The sequence below is a fragment of the Choloepus didactylus genome, chromosome 18 (genome assembly GCF_015220235.1).
Source record: "Choloepus didactylus isolate mChoDid1 chromosome 18, mChoDid1.pri, whole genome shotgun sequence".
Lineage (NCBI taxonomy): Eukaryota > Metazoa > Chordata > Mammalia > Pilosa > Megalonychidae > Choloepus > Choloepus didactylus.
In genome coordinates, this window is record NC_051324.1 from 2,954,323 (window position 1) to 2,973,252 (window position 18,930).

The 18,930-nt window shown below is 39.3% G+C and overlaps 1 protein-coding gene across 11 annotated transcripts in view; it reads right to left on the reverse strand.

Moving 5' to 3' along the window:
• NCOR1 (nuclear receptor corepressor 1) overlaps positions 1-18,930 on the reverse strand; it is a 160,117-nt gene that overhangs the window by 85,123 nt on the left and 56,064 nt on the right. For 8 of the 11 annotated variants that reach the window (XM_037808078.1, XM_037808085.1, XM_037808079.1 and 5 more), the window contains exons 6-10: positions 10,079-10,192; positions 5,292-5,348; positions 4,685-4,737; positions 4,323-4,349; positions 2,177-2,243 (exon numbers count right to left, since the gene is read on the reverse strand). In XM_037808078.1, the coding sequence (XP_037664006.1) occupies positions 2,177-2,243; positions 4,323-4,349; positions 4,685-4,737; positions 5,292-5,348; positions 10,079-10,192 (318 nt within the window). The remainder of the gene's footprint in view (positions 1-2,176; positions 2,244-4,322; positions 4,350-4,684; positions 4,738-5,291; positions 5,349-10,078; positions 10,193-18,930) is intronic. The other 3 variants (XM_037808087.1, XM_037808082.1, XM_037808081.1) reach the window with 1 other exon arrangement.

Sequence of the window (18,930 nt, forward strand, 5' to 3'; positions counted from 1 at the left end):
TGTTCAAAGATAGATTGGGGTGATGGATGCATAACTATATGATGGTACTGTGAATAGCTGACTGTACACCACAGATGACTGTATGGTATGTAAATGTATCTCAATAAAACTGAATTTTAAAAAAAGTAAATGAACAATAGGAGGAGGAGGGGAATGGGATGTTCTGGATGTTCTTTCTAATTTTAATCTGTATTTCATTTTTTGGAGTCATGAAAATGTTGAAAGATTGATTGTGGTGATGAATGTACAACTATATGACAATACTGGGAACAACTGATTGTACACTTTGAATGACTGTATGCTACATGATTATATTTCAATAAAATTGCATTTAAAAAATAAATCCAACGAATTGCATGAAATCAAGAATGAATGCTTTTGGAGAAATGAGCAGAGTATCACCCCATTTTGTTAAACACAGAAGAGAAAAGAGAAGAACCTGCATCTACGTCTGACTACAGAGAGGGGTGTGTGGAAGGACTCATGCAAACTGTTCCCACTGACCCCCTCAGGACAGCCACACTGGAGAAGAGACCATTAGCTTTCTTTTATGCGCTTTTGTATTGCTGGGCTGGTTACGTCAGGCACTTAAGATTTATTTTTAAAACAGCTTCCAGAGGGAGAAACAGTAATGCTTTAGAAAGCCCCTCCTTCGTGTTCCTCAATCCTTCTGCTCACGCTCCCCCCTCCACTCCCTGGACTGTTGCCAACCTCCTTCGTCTCCACGGCCACCTCCTCAGTCCAGGCCAACGCGTCCCTCACCTGAATTAAAGGAGCAGCCCCCTAAATGCCTCCCATGCAGTCTCAATGCTGTAGCCAAATGCAAATTCTTAAAATACAAACCAGATCACTCCACCTCCCCAGTTGAGAAGCTTAAAAGGTGCCCTGGGGAGTTAACACCGAGTCTCCTGGGTGCTAGACCCCCAGCGCTTTGCAGGGCTGGGCCTTGCAACACACTCCCCGCTGGGCCTGCCCCGCTCCCTTGGCCCCCGGCTCCCTCTGGAGTTCTGGTTTCCTGTGGACCTCTGTGGACCTCCCCTCCGCGATTCACCTCCGCTTTGGGTGTCCCTCGAGCATGCTCTCACAGCCCCCTGCATCTCCTCTCCCGCAGCACTGTCCCAGTCCTGTAAGTGCCTGCTGACTGGTCTGCCCCATTAAACCTCAGGCTCCCTAAGCGCTAATTCCACATGGCTACCTCGGTCACCTCTGCAGAGTGATACGTGGGACAAGTAAACTGCTAATAGATATTTATTAAACAAATCGGTGAACAAATAAACTTTACAATTACTCTCTGGAGTGCAAAGACAAAGTATGCTCCCCTGCACCAGCACCACCAGAGAGCAAAGTTAGCAAATACAGTAGTGACAGTAAAATTACTGGATAGAAAAAAATTCTTAAGCTAAATTCTTATTTGATAGTTGTGTTCTTGGCAAAAAAAAAAAAAAAAAATTCAAGACCAGTCATTTAAGAGAGTATCTGGAGGACCAGACTGGCAACCAAGCACAAGCTGCTGGCTCCTGAGCGTCACAACTCATTACACTGTCACGTCGTTAACTGCAGGGTACAACACTCATTTCTGATGCAAATATAAAGAGCATCATTTATTTAATAAACACCTGAATTTAATGTAGCAATAGCTTGTCTACAAAATTAGTTATGAACATATCATAAAAATGAGAATCCTGACATAACATTTGCTATCACTTTACTTCCACGAAGATTATAATCACAAGAACTTTTGGACTGTAAGTCATATAGCACAATATGAAAAACTATTTGAATTTGAAAAGCTGAACCCTATCTGACCCAGTTTCTAATAAGAAAGAATAGTCATGTCTAATCAGCATGAAAATAACTTACCCATCTTTGCTCGAGGGTTAAGCAACTAATTGCAGATCATCCTATTTTCTCTTTCATAGTTTAACTACTCACCATTTTCTTTATTTGGGCTAGATGAAAATGTTATTCACAGATGACCAATGAAATAAATTTGATAAAGATATTAAATGTGAATTATGCTATTAAAATGTTGCTGGACTTGGACCTACATTTCAGTCACCTCTACAGTTACTTTCTAAGTCAGCACTTTTTCTCAAATACAATCAAGAACCATTCTTGTTAATGGGAACGAATGGGAAAGTTGTACAAATTTCAGTTAACAAGGATAGGGCCTCACCCTTTGTTTTCTTGCATGATTTCTTCTTTTAAAAAATAAAATGAGTTTTTTCCTCATCACCTGGTTTCTAGAAGAGAAAAATATGGTTGCATGACATTAAGAAAAAGCACAATTTAATAACGCATTGACTATATTTTTTTTTCCAGACACTGGAACATGAGCAAGATAGCTAACAAATTTATGATGTAGTCAAAGTTAATCCTAATTTTTTCACCCTGAAAAATAAGGCTTTTGTAATAATTAAAACTATCTAAAGTTTCTCCTGTTCTAAAGCAAAAGAGTTTATCCAAATTGTTAATTTTCAATTATTACATTCAATTACAAAGCAAATATTATTATAAAATTATAATTACACATTCTTTATTCTTTTTAAGAACTCTAATGATATAAACACCTTTGTTCACACTCTTGGAGGAGAGGAGACAGGAGGGAAGGAAAAGCTATTCAAGTTACCTGCCTACCTCAGGAAGGTACTGACCTCCCTTCTATGAGGATAACGTATAACAACAAATTTAGAGAGAGATGACTCCTGCTTTAATTAGATTTACTTCAATCACAGAAATGAATGACACAATTGGCTCTAAGACATAATGGAGAGCAACGTGACAAGACAGGAAGAGTTCTCTTAGATCTTAATATGACAGTTTTGCATCCTAGATTTGAAGCACTGTGGCCTTCAAATACTATGACAAGCAGGCTCAAATAGGTATTTATATTCCACCTACTTTTGGAAAGGATTTCAAGCTGATTACTCAAATACAAATACAAAGAAAAAGCAAGGAGAAGTACTGTTTTAAGACTATCTGCCACTCTGGACTATCACTGAAACAAGCATGGACAATCAGAAGCTGGCTACATGAAAAAGTAGCCAAGAGATAAAGAGTTATTAAAGGGTACATTTGCTATTTCACACAATGCAAAGGATAGTGATGAAAGAATAGTTCATCAACAATTCATACAGATGCACGCAGCTGAGTCAATGATATTTCAAAAGGTGACATAAATGGGAACATCACCATAGATTCAATTTGCTTTGGTTGTAATGACATGCTACTCAAAGGCAAATAACAATCAATAAATGCAATTTAAAATGTTTCCGAAGAACTTATATACAGAAGTCAGCCAGTCATGAAACCACTGTGTGCTGAGCACCGCAGCAGGCAGTGCAGATAACAGGAGATTAACCAGAGACAGAGTTGGTCTCCAGCTTATGTTGGGGAAAAAGACAGAACACAGGCATATCTAAAGCTTTGCTTTAAAAAAAAAAATCATTAAAAGTAGCCAACTAGATTTTTATCTGCTATTCTCCTTTTTTAAAATGTTAAAACAGTTCAACAGTTTCAAAACAAGGTAAATTCTATATAGGTTTTGCCTAACCGACTTCTATAGGCTGTCAAGACCGTAAATATCATCTCCCAGAAAAATTCATTAAGCATGAATTAAATTAGGAACCACTTTACTTAAATAAAACTTAAAATTATTCAAATTTCAATTTCTTTCATGTACACTACCATGCAAATTATATTTGCCACCAGTTCTGCAAAGTAGTAAACGACTGCACATACTCTCAGCAAGAAATTTTAAAAAGAAAAAAAATATATAGATAGATATAAATAGCAAAGTGCTCATTAGTAACTGTACTAGTAAATAATTATGATGTTCTTCCGGTTATACTTAATAAAACATATAAAGTAGAAATATCACATTTCTGTCACAAACTAAAAATATTTCACCTAAAATTCTCTTAAAGTATGATCATTTTTTAAAAAAAAGATACCTATCTAGGCTCCTCTCTTTCTACAATCAGATAAAGAAATTAGGTTTTCTTTTCATTTATTTTCTTATTCCAAAATCTGCATCCATAAAGGCCTGGTATGAGGATGAGCAGGGCTAAGCAAACTGCATTCTGGAGCAGCCTCCTCACCCATGGGAGGTGACAGAGCGCCTTCCAAGACACCAGGACATTAAATGGCAGAAGGGTCTACAAATACCGTCATTAGCAAGAGTCATGGAAGGGATTTCCCTAGAATAGGATTTTGAATAATGGTAAAATGATCCGTGGCACTTCTACTTTGCAATGGCAGATGTGGCTTGGTGGGGGACGGTGTCGTCACTAGTCTTAAATGAAAAAGCTCCATTATCTTACTTCATCATGCGCCTTGCAGGTACGCCACTGAAAAAAAGACAAAACAGGAGGCAAAAAATTCAAGCCTCAAGGTAAGCCATTTCAAGGTTAAGTATCCACCTTTTTTACTAGCAGATTATAAAACCAGCTAGTTTTATGCAATAATTTATTTCATTTTTTGGCCTCGGAAACTCAAAGCTGTTACCCCAACCCCCAAAAAGCCAGAGGAAAATAACATACAGTAAAACGACAGCAAATTACACAAATCTAAAACACACCTACACTACATCATAATATTATGTCAGTAGGTAATGTAAAAATGATCTTTTTATAGAATATATAAGGTCTCTAACTGAAGAACTCTAAAGATGATATATACTTACGTCTTTATGTTCTCATGGTACACCTTGGTATCTGATGGCTGGTTATAGAGTGGCTAAAAAATAAATCAAATATTTATGTATAAAATGTTGTCCTTATGACTTTAAGAAACAAAGAAACAATTCGCATTTTAATGTAAGTCTAGGCCATTTACTAATCGATCTGTACAATGATGTGCCCTATCAAAACCTCCAAACACTGGGGTTCCCTGAGCACCTCTGCTCGTTCCGTCTCCTAATAGGAATCCATTCCTTTAAGAAAGTGTATAAATCCCATGCATCCAACAACAGACACATTTATTCATAATTCTTAACTTCAGAAGTGAAGGAAGATTAAGCACTGTCATCATAACAGCATGATTCAAAGAGCCTTCTACACCTGTTCTCACTCCCTCCTCCTATCATGAAACAGCTGCTCAGGCAAAAACACGCACAGGTGATGCTTCTGCAAAAGTAGCCAAGCGCAAGCAGCGTCATTCTAAACTTTATCACAAGCTTTCTGTCCAGCCACATCCCTCTAATCCCAAAATAAACGGATTAAATAAATAAATATTCCTTCTTATCCCAAGGAAAAAAGCACTGGAAATGAAAAATGAAATTTCTTACTTACCAGTTCAACTTTTGGGCCAAGGCCTTCAAAAATTTTATGGGCTTCTTCTGCTTTTTTCTAGAGATAAAGATATTGTTGTATTGTAAATTAAAAATTACAATACCTAAGTGTAAAATAACTACCTATTTAAAAATATTTATCTAAAACTAATCTACAACTGAACTTATTTATCCTTATTTCCAAGTATTCTTTCTAATTTTATTTTTAGCTAAGACTAATCTACACTAGAACTTATTATCCTTATTTCCAAGTATTCTCCTTTTATATGATGATAAATTGAAATATTTTCTAAATTTATTTTCATATCCATCCTCAACAAATTCCATGAAAGCCTAAGATTTGTACTGAAGGAAATACCTAAAGAAGTGGTAAGTTTTAAAAGCAAACAGATACTAAGAATCTGGGGAAAGAGTGGTATTGGAAGAGGGAACAGAGATTCACTACTAAAAATGAATTCCCCAAACATTCTCAATACTTAACTCACAATGTCTTTCATGAAAATTAAAGAACATATCATAAAGTGGCCAAGTTTTACTGTGTTAGGCCAAATTGATTTCTTTGAGGAAAAGCTTTGAGGGAAAATAAGCTTATTAGTTTTCTAGTTACAAGAAAATCTTTGCAATACTAAACAACAGAGGAAACAGCTAGCTTGAATTATTCAAAACCATTCAATATTTAAACGTTGAATTATATAATTTTTAAAACGCCATTTTCAAAGGTAAAATAACCTAGACCAAAGTGCTATGCAGCAGAAATCTTCCTTTAATGGACAAATGAAACATAACAAAACGTAATACTACAGATCTGTTTCAGCTGGAATTAGGGGACCAGCACGTGTGCCGGTTCTCAAGCCTTGCTCATCCCCAACGCATCCCCATGGCAACAATGGCACGCTGTGGCTGCAGGACCCCACCCCACCCCTGTGGGGCGTGGGAAACCCTCCAGGGCTTCTCTGCTCTCCAATGGGAATGGCTATCAATCAATACTCACTAAATGTAAGGAAAGTAGTTCCCTCAAGCAAGCATTCTCCTTTCCATCTCATCTATCAATCACAATCAAATATTTATTTAGCATATTAAAATAACTATGCTAACTAGTGAAGGAGAACAAAATAGGATAATACACTTTCTAAACTTTCTTAATTTCTTAAGAAAGAAATTAACATCTAGAAAATTCAAATACAAAATTTATATAAAAGCCCATTAAATTTGCACAGCAAGGGCCACTGATATACTTTATATTTATATGATCCTATTTATATAGATATAACTTTACACACACACAGTCTATGTATCTATTTATATAGATACAAGGGTTTGTCAACCTTGGCACTATTAACATTTGGGGCCAAACACCGCTTTATGGTGAGGGGTTTTCTTGGGCACTTAGACTATCTGGCCATATTTCTGCCTCTACACGCTCAATGTCCACAGCAACCCTCCCCCTCCTGCCTCGTCACAACAACCCGGAAGGACCAGTGGAGATACAAGCGTTCTGAAGCGAACTATTAATCTCAAGAAGCCAAAATGTAATTATCACAAAATTCAAATTTATTACCTTCAGGTATATTATTAAGCAACAGACAAATAATATTATCACAGAAAATAAATCTGAAAACATCTAGCACCCATGACTACTGCTCTCTAGACCGTACACAGGAAGTCATCCCAGCCTTCACCAGCTCTAAAATCTGCTTCATAACCATTCTATAGCAAAGTCTACACCAAGAGCACGCAGGTGAAGGGGACAGGAGAGCTGAAGGCAGGAAGACAACGTGGGGGAAAGGTATGGAAACCCCCGACGGAACCCGGAAAGCCTGCTCTGGAGGACGCCCTGGAGAGGAAGTGGTACTATAGGGAAGGCGAGGAAGGGAGGCACAAAGCACTGACAGAATGTGGGTGGCCTGTGGGAAGGGGGAAGTCATCAAAGTGCTTTATGTGGAGAATCACGCAACGGTCTTGATGGGAGAGGAAAAAGACTGAAGGAAGAAGGCTCAATACCCATGTGAGAGAGGAGGCTCGAACCAAGGCACGCAGAGGAGGAGGAGAGAGTCAAGGACCAGATCAACACAGAGGAGGGGCGCTGAGGATGCTTATTGTCAGGGAAATGTGTGCAGCGGTGAAGAGAGAGGAGAGCTTCCAGGACACTGGCCCAGGCAACCAGAGGCTGTGGGCGCTAAGCACATTCCCCACCAACAACCGCTTTCTTCTGGGGTCACATTCTCTTGGAAATCATCCACTCAAAATATATATACAAGGTATTTTTGAAAACTTCTCTGCTACATCTACATGGCCGCTTTTCTGTGTGTATTAACTATTTTGAAATTAGACCATATACACTGGGCAGGGTAAAGGCAGATCAAATGTTAAGACAGCCCAGGAAAAATCAGTCTGTTTCAGAGACTAAAGAAATCATAGTCTGAATTGTGAATCTGATACAAGTCCATTTTTCTCTCTGAAGGCCAATGTTAAAATTAACAGTCACTTCGGGGCAGTTTTCTTCCTCCTGCTAGTCGCCTAAAGAAAGGGAAGATGCTTGCACGTGATCAGTGCCCCCTCTCTTCAGCCACACTGGGCGAAAACTCCCAGCCGGCCTAGCCTGCTGCCGACCAAGGACTGAAGGCAGGCGAGGTTCTTCCGTCAGCAGAGCATCCCTCACTGCCTGTGGCGTCAAAACAGCCAGGGGCATTCATCAGAGAAGCTGAAAGGCTCTGCAGACGCCGGGCACAGGGCAGCACCGGGCAGCACAGCACAGCAGCAACAGCGCTGACGGTCAGCCGGAGAAGGCCTGTGCTCCAGCCCTTCCTGTCCGGGACCCTCTGCCACAGGCCACAAGACCCCCATGGCCAAGTGACCGCACAGGCATGACAGAAAAGATGGTTCCATGGTTACCATGTACCAGAAAGAACCTGCACGGTAAGATCAGTCCAACACTAAGAGACGGATTCCAAATCTGGTGGGGTTTTGTTCCCCATGGAACCAACAACAAATCAAATATTTAAATGCTAATATGGCCAGAAGAGGTCTGAAAGGCATTTTCATTTTTGTTCATGGGTGTCAGGAAACATTTACCACACTAATTAATGAAAAATCTATATACAAAATCGAAACACAAATTAAATTTTCTACCAGAACTTGTTCCACAGTTCTCAGCTTCATGGCCTAATGAGGGAAGCCTGTAATTCACTAACACTGGAATTATGTATTAAGTTTGTAAGACAAGGCTCCTTAAGAAATACAATCAATAAATATCATTGAATTCAATCAATTTGAAAATTAATGCATAGACTCTAAGGAAAAAAAGCCAACATTTTACTTAGTAAGACTCCTAAGAAAAAAAAAAAAAAGACAAATGTCTATTGTTATCAACTCTAATTTCCATTTATTTGATCCCTGGGGTCATGAACAGGCCATAAAGCCTACCGGCCCACCCAAATGTTTATTCTTTTAGGGAGTATTTTAAAACTCAGGAAGTTTCACATGAAAGCCCACCCTCCTGGCTTCCCTGAAAAGAGGAGCACATGTAGACCCTCGGCCTCTTCCCTGCAGGACCCCAGAGCCCTGCCCACCCCCGGCTGGCATGAGGCCCGTCATCACGCAATTCCCTACTGCCCCAGCCCCACTGCGGTTTATTTTCCAGAAGACTGTTCCATTTGTTTGATAAATCGGACTAATTTTGTACCCAGCCAAAATTATATATATTAATTGTGCACATTTTTACTTGTCCATGACAAGAACCATTGTCCTAATTACTATATATCTGACAACTCTAAATTATCTTTCTACGTACTCACATACATTTATGTCTGAGTCCAAGATCATTCCTCTAACTGTTTATGTAATTACTAATTCACAGACGTTCTTTTTAGGGCCACTTTCCTTTAAAAGCTGAGATATTATGAACTTTAAGGGCTGCCTGTGTAAGATACACTAATTGTCATGAATCCATTTACTACCAACCAAATAACTTGAAACGATCATCCCAACTTTTACCTTCTGATCTCATCTGGCGAACCAGAGACGACAGTCACACCTCTGCCTGAACACTGTCTGGGGGACACACCTCATAGAGCAAACCAGTCCACCACCAAGCAGCAATGTGGGAGTTTTCTTTATATTGAGGTGACATCAATTTTCTAATTTAACTGCTAGTTCCTCGGCCAAGTTTGGCCCCAAAATTAACTTTGACACTACAAAATTATTCATAGAATTGAGGTCTGGCTTTCTTAAATCCATGGATATTCTCTGATTAAGATTATGACAGAAGAAATTGTTTTAATGAACCTAAAGAGGTAAAGTCTACCTAAAGGTCAACAGCCTCACACTTAATAACTAAGGTTCAAACCACAGCCTCTCTGAAAGCCCAGCTACCAGTTTGGAAATTTGTTTCATATCCAAAGACCTATCTCTACTGGAATGCTACCAGTATTTGGCATTAAATGCCCATTACAAAGTTAAAATTACAGAACGGCTGTTTTGTATTATAAACTACCCAAGCTTAATTGTAGGTATTTATAGAATAGGAGAGAGACTTGGCTGATAAAATTTTACTTTCCAGAAACAATATTTATAAAATATAACCTATAAAAATAATATACCAAGTAATTTAGAGACCAACTTTCAACTTTCTTTCAAGGTTCAATAAACCAAAGTTTAAGAACATTAAAAATTACAACAGAAATTCTAGTTTTAATACAATTAACATTTATGTCAGAACTGATCAGGACTAAAAAAGGCAGCGTAAAACAGGTTTAATAGCTTGTACCGTCAGAGATGGCGTGAGCTTACCCGATTCTCATCATAAATTATTTGGACAATACTGCGGTGTTTCTGCTCGACAGGAGGAGGGGACACAGGCTTCTCCGGCTCAGGAGGTTTCGCTGCTTCTTCTTCAAGCTGTTGCTAAGAGACCCAGGAAGAAGAGTCAGGCATCTGCAGCATGTCACCCCACCAGTCACTAATCGCCAGAGGTAACCCATGCTGCGGGGCCAGGCGCTGCTGATCCCACAGGGCAACAGTTTATCCCACTAGAGTCTAGCAGACCTCAGGGCTCCCAGAAAATCAATTAGATGCGTTTGACTAATAACTAACCAGTACAAATCACCACAAGATGCTTATATAAAGAAGAGAAAATATTTTTTTATATTTTACTTCTGATAAATTTAAAGCAAAACCCTAAAGAAATGAAACATATGAAGGTACCCCATATATCTCTTTCATGGCATGTGAAAACACTTTTACACATTATGAACGCAGTGTGTGTGTTAGCATCTGGTGGGGAGGAGCTGGAGTGTGTCTTTGCATTCTACAGCTCTCCCTTCCAGGCAAGAGCTGGCAACACTGCACGAATAGGACTGCTGGGTGTGAAGTCAGAAAGGGGAAAGTATCCGGGTTGGAACCTTCTACCACTGTCCTAGGACATCTTTCTAACTTCTTCAATCTCAAGTCAGCTTCCAAACCGCTCATATGTAAAAGTGGGAATAACAACAGTAATTACCAAAGAGCTCTCTGAGAGAACTAAATGAGGTAGTTATATAAACTGCATTACAACTACAAATGTTCAATAAATATTGCCTATTAGGATTACCGAAGAGAGTGGGAGCTTTGCCTGCTTTGGTCACTGCTTTTTTCCCCACACCCAAACCAGTGTCTGAAGCCTAGAGTAAATGCTCTACAAATATCCACATGAAGAAACACAGGATAAATTCACTGTCTAGCATGATAAGATGAGCATTAGGTAAGCATGCCCAGTGTAGAATAAGGCCTAGAGGATAAAAGTATCTGTACTACTAAGAAAGTCTGATAGTCAAGCTTCCTCGTCATAAGTCAGACCACGTGCAAAAGAAAGAATGAAAATCTCCCAAGAAATAAGCCAGACACAAGAAGACAAATACTGTATACTTACATACTTACATATCATATAAGAAAGACCTAGCTTATATGAAATACCTAGAAGAAGCAAATTTCAGAGGGACATAAAACAACAGGTTATCAGGGAGCGGACGGGGGTGGGCACGGTGGAGGGGAAGAGGGCTACTGCTTAATGGGGCAGCTTCTGTCTGAGGTGATGAAAAAGCTGTGGTGATGGACACTGGTGACCGGAGCACAACACTGTGAGTGTAATTACTACTGAATTGTACGCTTGAGGGTGGTCCAAGTGGGAAATTTTGAATTTGTGTATATGTTACTACAACAAAAAGATTAAAAAAAAAAAAACCCTCCACGAGAGAAGCTTTCTCTCCGGAACTGCATAAGGAGTACACTGTGTTGTCACATCATTTTTTGGGGAATGAGTTTTTCTTTCTTTCCTGCTTACAGGGCTTTCTTTTAGAATGTAGAGAAAGGAATAAACAATCTTCAAGACATTTGCCTCTGGCCTAAATCACTATAAGAGAGACTAAAAATAAACAAACAAAATAAAAAAAAAAAAACCCACTCCCCTCACCTATTTATTTTATTACATAAACTTTACAATAATTTTGCCAAATTTAAAAAAGACATCTAGTTGGACTTTTTACTGAAATTGTACAAAACATCTGAATTACCACGAGATGAGCTCCCAACTTATTTATTAATACTGAGCTTCTAGGCAGGCATGGAACATTTCTTTATTTACTCAAGTTGTCTTCTATATCCCTCAACAAAACTGGTAGTACCTAGGTATCTCACAGTGGTCAGGCAATATATTTTTAATTATTAAAATGGGTCACATGTTACTGAGCACTTTCTGGGTGTTATACACTATACAATTATATTCATGATCTCAACTCACACAACACTCACAAGATATAATTGGTCTTAGTCATAGTATTATTACCATTTTACAAATGAAGAAACTAAAACCAAAAAAAGAGAACAACCCAGCAGAATCAGAACCACAAAAACTTACTAGAAAAGTAAGCCATATTATTTTATGTACAAAGTCATTCACTAAAAAAAGGGTTCAACATAAAACAAAAAAAGCAAGGTAGTACTAAAAAAGACCAAGTAGATTTGAAAAGAGACCAAATAGAAATTCCGGAAATAAAGCATAACTATTGAAATTTAATATGTATTTGACAGCAGATTAGATACAACTGAAAAGAGAACCATAAACTAGAAGACAGAACCGAAGAAACTACCCAAAATAAAATCCAAAGAACCAAAAAATGAAAAAGAAACAATTAAGAGACACGGAAGACAAGAATGATAGGATCTTACTGGAATTTCAGAAGAAGATAAAGAAACTGAAGGAAAGGGATTGTAAAAAATATAATAGCTTTGCACAGAACTAACCACACATGCACACACACACGCACATAAAATGGGTGAAATCTCAATAGGATCAATGGATTGTATCAATGTCAATTTCCTGGCTGTGGTGTTGTAATATAGCTAAGCAAGATGCTACCACTGGGGAAAAATGGATGAAGGTTACTGGGGATCTTTATTATTTCTAACAACTGCACGAAAATCAATTATCTTAAAACAGGAAGCAAAAAAAAAAAAAAAAAAAAAAAATGGCTAAGAATTTTCCAGAACTGATGAAAAACTCCAATCCTCAAATTCATGAAGCTCAGTGAATCTCAAGTCTGATAGCTCGAAAAACCCATCCCTAAACACATCATAGTAAAACAAACAAGAAAAGAAGACATTAAAAGCAACCAGAGAAAAATTCAGATTATCTACACAAGAAAAAATTAAAATAGAGCCGATTTCTTAAAAATAATGGAAGCCAGAAGATGGTGTGTGGAGAGAAAACTCTAAGAGAAAAAACTACATACCCCAGAAAAATATCTTTCAATAAACAGCCTTGAATAAAACACGACATTTTCAACCACACATGCTGAACACACCACTAAGAGACCCTCTCTAAAGGAAATTCTAGGGGATGTCCTTCAAGCAGAGGGGACTATTCCCAGACGGAGGCGGGAGTTGGCAAGAAGGAACGATGAGCAAATAAGATGGCAAATCAGGGGCAACTTAACAAGCACTGATTATATGAAATAATAATGTTCTCTGTGGCTTAAAAAAAAAACAAGAATGAAAATATATGACAACACTGACATAGAGTTGGGAGGAAAGAAAAAGAAATCAAAATGGGCTACACCCTTATATTCAAGAGGATTGTGAAGATACTAATTAGTTGTAGGCTTTAGAGGAAATAGTCATGCTAACATTTCTAGGGAAACCATTAAAAACAGAAGAAATAGTGAATAAAATCCAATCTACTAGGGCAGGGGAAAATGGAAAACAAACAACAGTAAAAACATCAGCATTAGAAAGACAGGAGTCTCCCACCCCGACCAAGATGGTGGAGTGAGAAGCCTCAGGGCCCCACCCCCCACCCGCCCCCATGCTCTGAACCACCAGCAAGAACTGAAGGAAACATCTTTCTCAAAGCTCCAGTGGACAGTTTAAGGACTGAAGGAACAGGGCGAGTGCCGAGTCAAGACAAAGGCGACCTTATGGGTGGGGGGATGCCTGCAGCCCAGGCCGGAGCCCTGGTGCCCACACTGATAGCACCTCAGGGCCTGGGGGGCTGGATGGGACCCTCAGCACAGGCTCGCCATCCCGGAGCTGCCCCTGTGTGTCCACAGTCACAGAGCATGCCTGGAGCACGTGGGGAGAGTGGTCGAGCTGCAGCTGCTGGGGGCAAGGACTACAGGCAGCAGGACATGCAGTGCAGTGCCCAGGGCAGGAGGAAGCTGCTTCTCAGGGAAGAGGGGACATTCCTATCCGTGTAAACGGGGAATTCCTAGGGCCACACGCACATGCCCGACAAGACTCCGTGCAGAAAGGACCAGGGCAGCCCCTGTCCCAGCGTCTCAAGTCCCAGGAGGAGACAAGAGAAAGGGGCACAGGGAATATTTAAAAAAAAAAAAAAAAAAAAAAAAAGACTTAAAAAGGAACAAATTTAACAAAAAATATGCATACACACATCCAATAGACTCAACAAATCCCAAACAAGATAAATTCAGACAGACCCTCACTGTGGCATATTATGATCAAACTGTCGAACTCCAAAGATAAAGAGAATTCTGAGAGCCTCAAGAGCAAAGCAATGTGTTATGTACAAGGAGCCCCACTGATACTAAACGCCAACTTCTCACAGGAAATTATGGAGGCAAGAAGGCAGTGGGACAACATATTTAAAGTGTGGAAAGCAAAAAAGTGCTAACTAAGAATTCTATATCTGGCAAAACGGTCTTTCACAAACGAGGGAGAGATTAAGACATTCCCAATAAACAAAAGCTGAGAGTCTGTCACCACTAGATCAGCCCTCCAAGAGAGGCTGAAGAGAGTTCTGCGGGTTGAAAGGAAAGGACAACAGACAATAGATCGAGCAGCACAAAGAAAGATAGATCTTTGGTCAGGGTGACCACATGGTTAAATATAAATGCCAGTACTATTCTATTTTTGGTTTGTAATTTCACTTTTTACTTCCTACAGAATCTAAAAGGCAAATGCATAAAATGCAATGATAAATCAGTGGTTTGGGACTAATAATGTATAAATATGTAATTTGTGACAAGTACATACAGGTGGGAGATGGAGGAGTATGGGAACCTAGTTTGTACATACTACTGAAGCTAAGTTAGTATTAAAACAAACAACATTGTTACTTATTTAGGATGTTAAATTTAAGCTCCATGGCAACTACAAAAAACAGTCAGAGAACCGGCAACCTCACAGGGACAGAGATCAAAGCACAGGCTGCAGGGGAGGGGCGCAGGGCAAACAGGGAATTAATGCCCAATGGGTGTGGGGCTTCTGCCTGGGGAGATGGGGAAGTTTTAGGAGGGGGAGGCAGTGAGGGCACCACAGCATTGTAAATGTTGCCTAGGAGTGGCTGAGATGGGAAAGTTTATATCTGTTTCCATAATTTAAGGGGAAAAAATTTTAATAATAAAGTGCTACTAAAGGGACAATGATAATTAAATGTAATACATAATCCTGGACAGGATCTAACAAAGGAGGAGAAAAGGTACATAAGGACATCATTGGGAGGACTCATCTAAGATGGCGGCATAGACAGGAATGGAAGCTAGTTAGTCCCCCTGAAACAACTAATAAACAACCAAGGACAACTAGTAAATAATCCAGAGTAACTGCAGGGGGACAAACATGACCATCCACTCATCATACACCAACCTGAATGGGGAGGAATGCCCAAGATCGCAGCATAAAATCTGTAAGTAAAAACTGCGGATCCAAGCCAGGAGTCCCCTCCTCCCACAGCCCAAGCTGCAAAGCCTCCTGGTGCCAGAGAGCAGCTCTCACCAAGCAAGTGAATACAGCTCAGCTGAGCTCCAACTGGGGTTTTAATTAACAAAAGTGGACTGCTCAATACAAGCTACGAATCCCCAACAAGCAGACAGAGGCTTTGGGTGATGACTGACCCTGGAGAGCCAGAGGGTGGCCGCGGACTGGCCCTGAAGGGGGTTTTCTGTCCCTGTTTCAGCTCAGTGGAGAAAGCCTCAGCCATTTTCAGTTCCCAGCGCTGTGACCCCCACAAGAGTGGAGATAGCACAGGCAGAGAGAGGCCACTGAAATGCTAATGACCTCTAATTAGGGGGTCTATCTTCCCTAAGAGGAAAGAAGCAGGGCCCAGCTCTACTACCCACCTTCCATTCAGAACCAGACCCCAGAGCCTGGGGGAAAACAGCCATGGGCCACACCTCCTTATACCAGTCTGGAGCTACAAGCTGACAGGCACCACCTGCTGGGCAGGAAACACAGTGACCTGAGGGCTCACATTGTGTGTCAATTTTCTAAGACACCCTTAGGGAAACCGGATACTGAATAGTTCTTCCTTCTGGGACCAGAGCCTGTTTTGGTCTGGGAAAACCTGATTGGGATAACCAAGGAAATCATGCCTAGACAACAGAAAACTACAACCTACACTAAGAAAAACAAAGTTATGGCCCAGTCAAAGGAACAAACTTACACTTCAACTGAGATACAGTAATTTAAACAACTAATACTAAGGAAGTTCAAAAAGTTCAGGGAAGACATGCTGAAAGAGATGAACTGTGTAATGAAAACACTGGACGTACATAAGGTAGAAATTGAAAGTTCAAAAAACCAACTGGCAGAATCCATGGAAATGAAAGGCACAACACAAGGGATGAAAGACACAATGGAAACATACAACAGCAGATCTCAAGAGGCAGAAGAAAACACTCATGAAATGTTGAACAAGGCACCTCAAAGCCTACATACAAAAGAACAGATAGAGAAAAGAACAGAAAAATATGAGCAACATCTCCGGGAACTTAAGGACAAAATGAAAAGCAAGAATGTATGTGTCATTGGTGTCCCAGAAGAAGAAGATAAGGGAAAAGGGGACAGAAGCAATAATAGAGGAAATAATCAATGAAAATTTCCCATCTCTTATGAAAGACACAAAATTACAGATCCAAGAAGCACAGCATACCCTAAACAGAATAGATCTGAATAGGCCTATGCCAGGACACTTAATAATCAGATTATCAAACATCAAAAAGAGAGAATCCTGAAAGCAGCAAGAGAAAAGCAATCCATCACATATAAAGGAAGCTTGATAAGACTTTGTGCAGATTTCTCAATAGAAACCATGGAGGCAAGAAGGAAATGGGGTGATATATTTAAGATACTGAAAGAGAAAAACCACCAAACAAGAATCCTATATCCAGCAAAACTAACCTTCAAATATGAGGGGGAGCTTAAAATATTCTCTGACAAACAGACAATGACAGTTTGTGAACAAGATACCTGCTCTACAGGAGACACTAAAGGGAGCACTGCAAACAGACAGGAAAAGATAGGAGTGAGAGGTTTGGAAAACAATTTGGGGAGATAGTAGCACAGCAATGTAAGTACACTGAACAAAGACGACTGTGAGTATGGTTGAAAGAGGAAGGTTGGGACCACGTGGGACACCAGAGGAAAGACGAAGGATAAAGAATGGGACTGTGTAATTCAGGGAAACCTAGAATGCTCAACTATTGTAATAAAAGGTAGAAACATGTTTCTACATGAGGTACAACAAATGAATGTCAACACTGCAAGGTGTTAAAAATAGGGTGGGATTGGGGGAGAAATAAAATCAATGCAAACTATAGACTATAATTAACGGAAACATTGTATTATGCTTCCTTTAATGTAACAAAGGCAATATACCAAAGCTAAATGCATATGGGGGGGAGGAGAAGGATATGAGGCATTGGTGATGTTGTCTGACTCTTTACTTTAGGTTAATGCTGTCTTTCCTTTTGTTGCTTTCTAGCTGTCATGTTTGGTTTTCTTTATTTTTTCTCTCTCTTTTCTTTTACTTTTGTCTCTCTGCCTTCTCTGACTCTTCCTCCTTCTTTGTGAAAGAAATGGAGATGTCCTTATATAGATAGTGGCAATGGTGCTGAATACATAAATACCTGACTGTACAGGGAACCAACAATTGTTTACTTAAGACAGAATGTATGGTGTGCGAACAAAACCGTCTTAAAATAAATGTGTTGATGAAGATTACTTGAGGGCACTATACTGAGTGAAATAAGACAGGCACATAAAGGTAAATATTGCAAAGTCTCACTGATATGAACTAATTGTAATATGCAAATTCATAGACATGAAGTATAAGTTACCAGGATATAGAATGAGGCTGAAGAATGGGGAGCGGTTGCTCATTATGAGCAGAATGTTCAACTAGGGTGAACTTAAACGTTTGGAAATGGACAGGGGTCATGGTAGCATGTTCTAAGAATAACTAACAGTGCTGAAAGGTGTGTGAAGGTGGTGGAAAGGGGAAGCTCAGAGTCACGTATATCACCAGAAGGAAAGTTGGAGGTTAAAAGGTGGGAATGTATAAAATAGTGAATCTTGTGGTGGACAATGTCCATGATTTAATATACAAATATTAGAAATCTCTCTCACAAACTAGAACAAATGCCTGACACTATAAGTTATTAATAGAGAGGAATATAGAAAAAAAATATATACCTATTGCAAACTATATACTACAGTTAGTAATATTTAACATTCTTTCACCAACAGTAACAAATGTACTATACCAAAACTCTGAATCAATAATGGAGAGGGGTTGATTAGGGGTATGGGAGTATTTGAGTTTCCTTTTTTTGTCTTTATTTCTTTTCTGGAGTAATGAAAATGTTCTAAAAATTGGAAAAAAAAATTAGCTGTGGTGATGAATGCACAGTTGTATGATGGTACCATGGTCAACTGATTGTACACTTTGGATCTTTGGATAGTTGTATGGTATGTGAACAATCTGAATTACATATATATATATATACACACACACACATACAGATATATAAAAGGACATCATTGGGACATATGAAAATATTGGAATGTAGACTGTAAGCTTTGCATCAATGTTAACATTCTTGTACTTGATAACTGCACTTAAAGTAGCTACATAAGTGAACATCTTCATTCTTAGGAAATGTATGTGGCAGTATTAAATGCTCAAGGAGCATGATGTATAAGACCTATACTCAAATGTCAAAAAATGGGTTGACAGCTTGATAGACAGCTAGACAGATGGACTGACAGAAAGATGGACTGATAGAATGATATGGTAAGTGGGACAAAATGTTAAAATTGGTAGATCAAGAACGCTTTGGATGACTGGGTGGATAACCATAATCACGCCATAG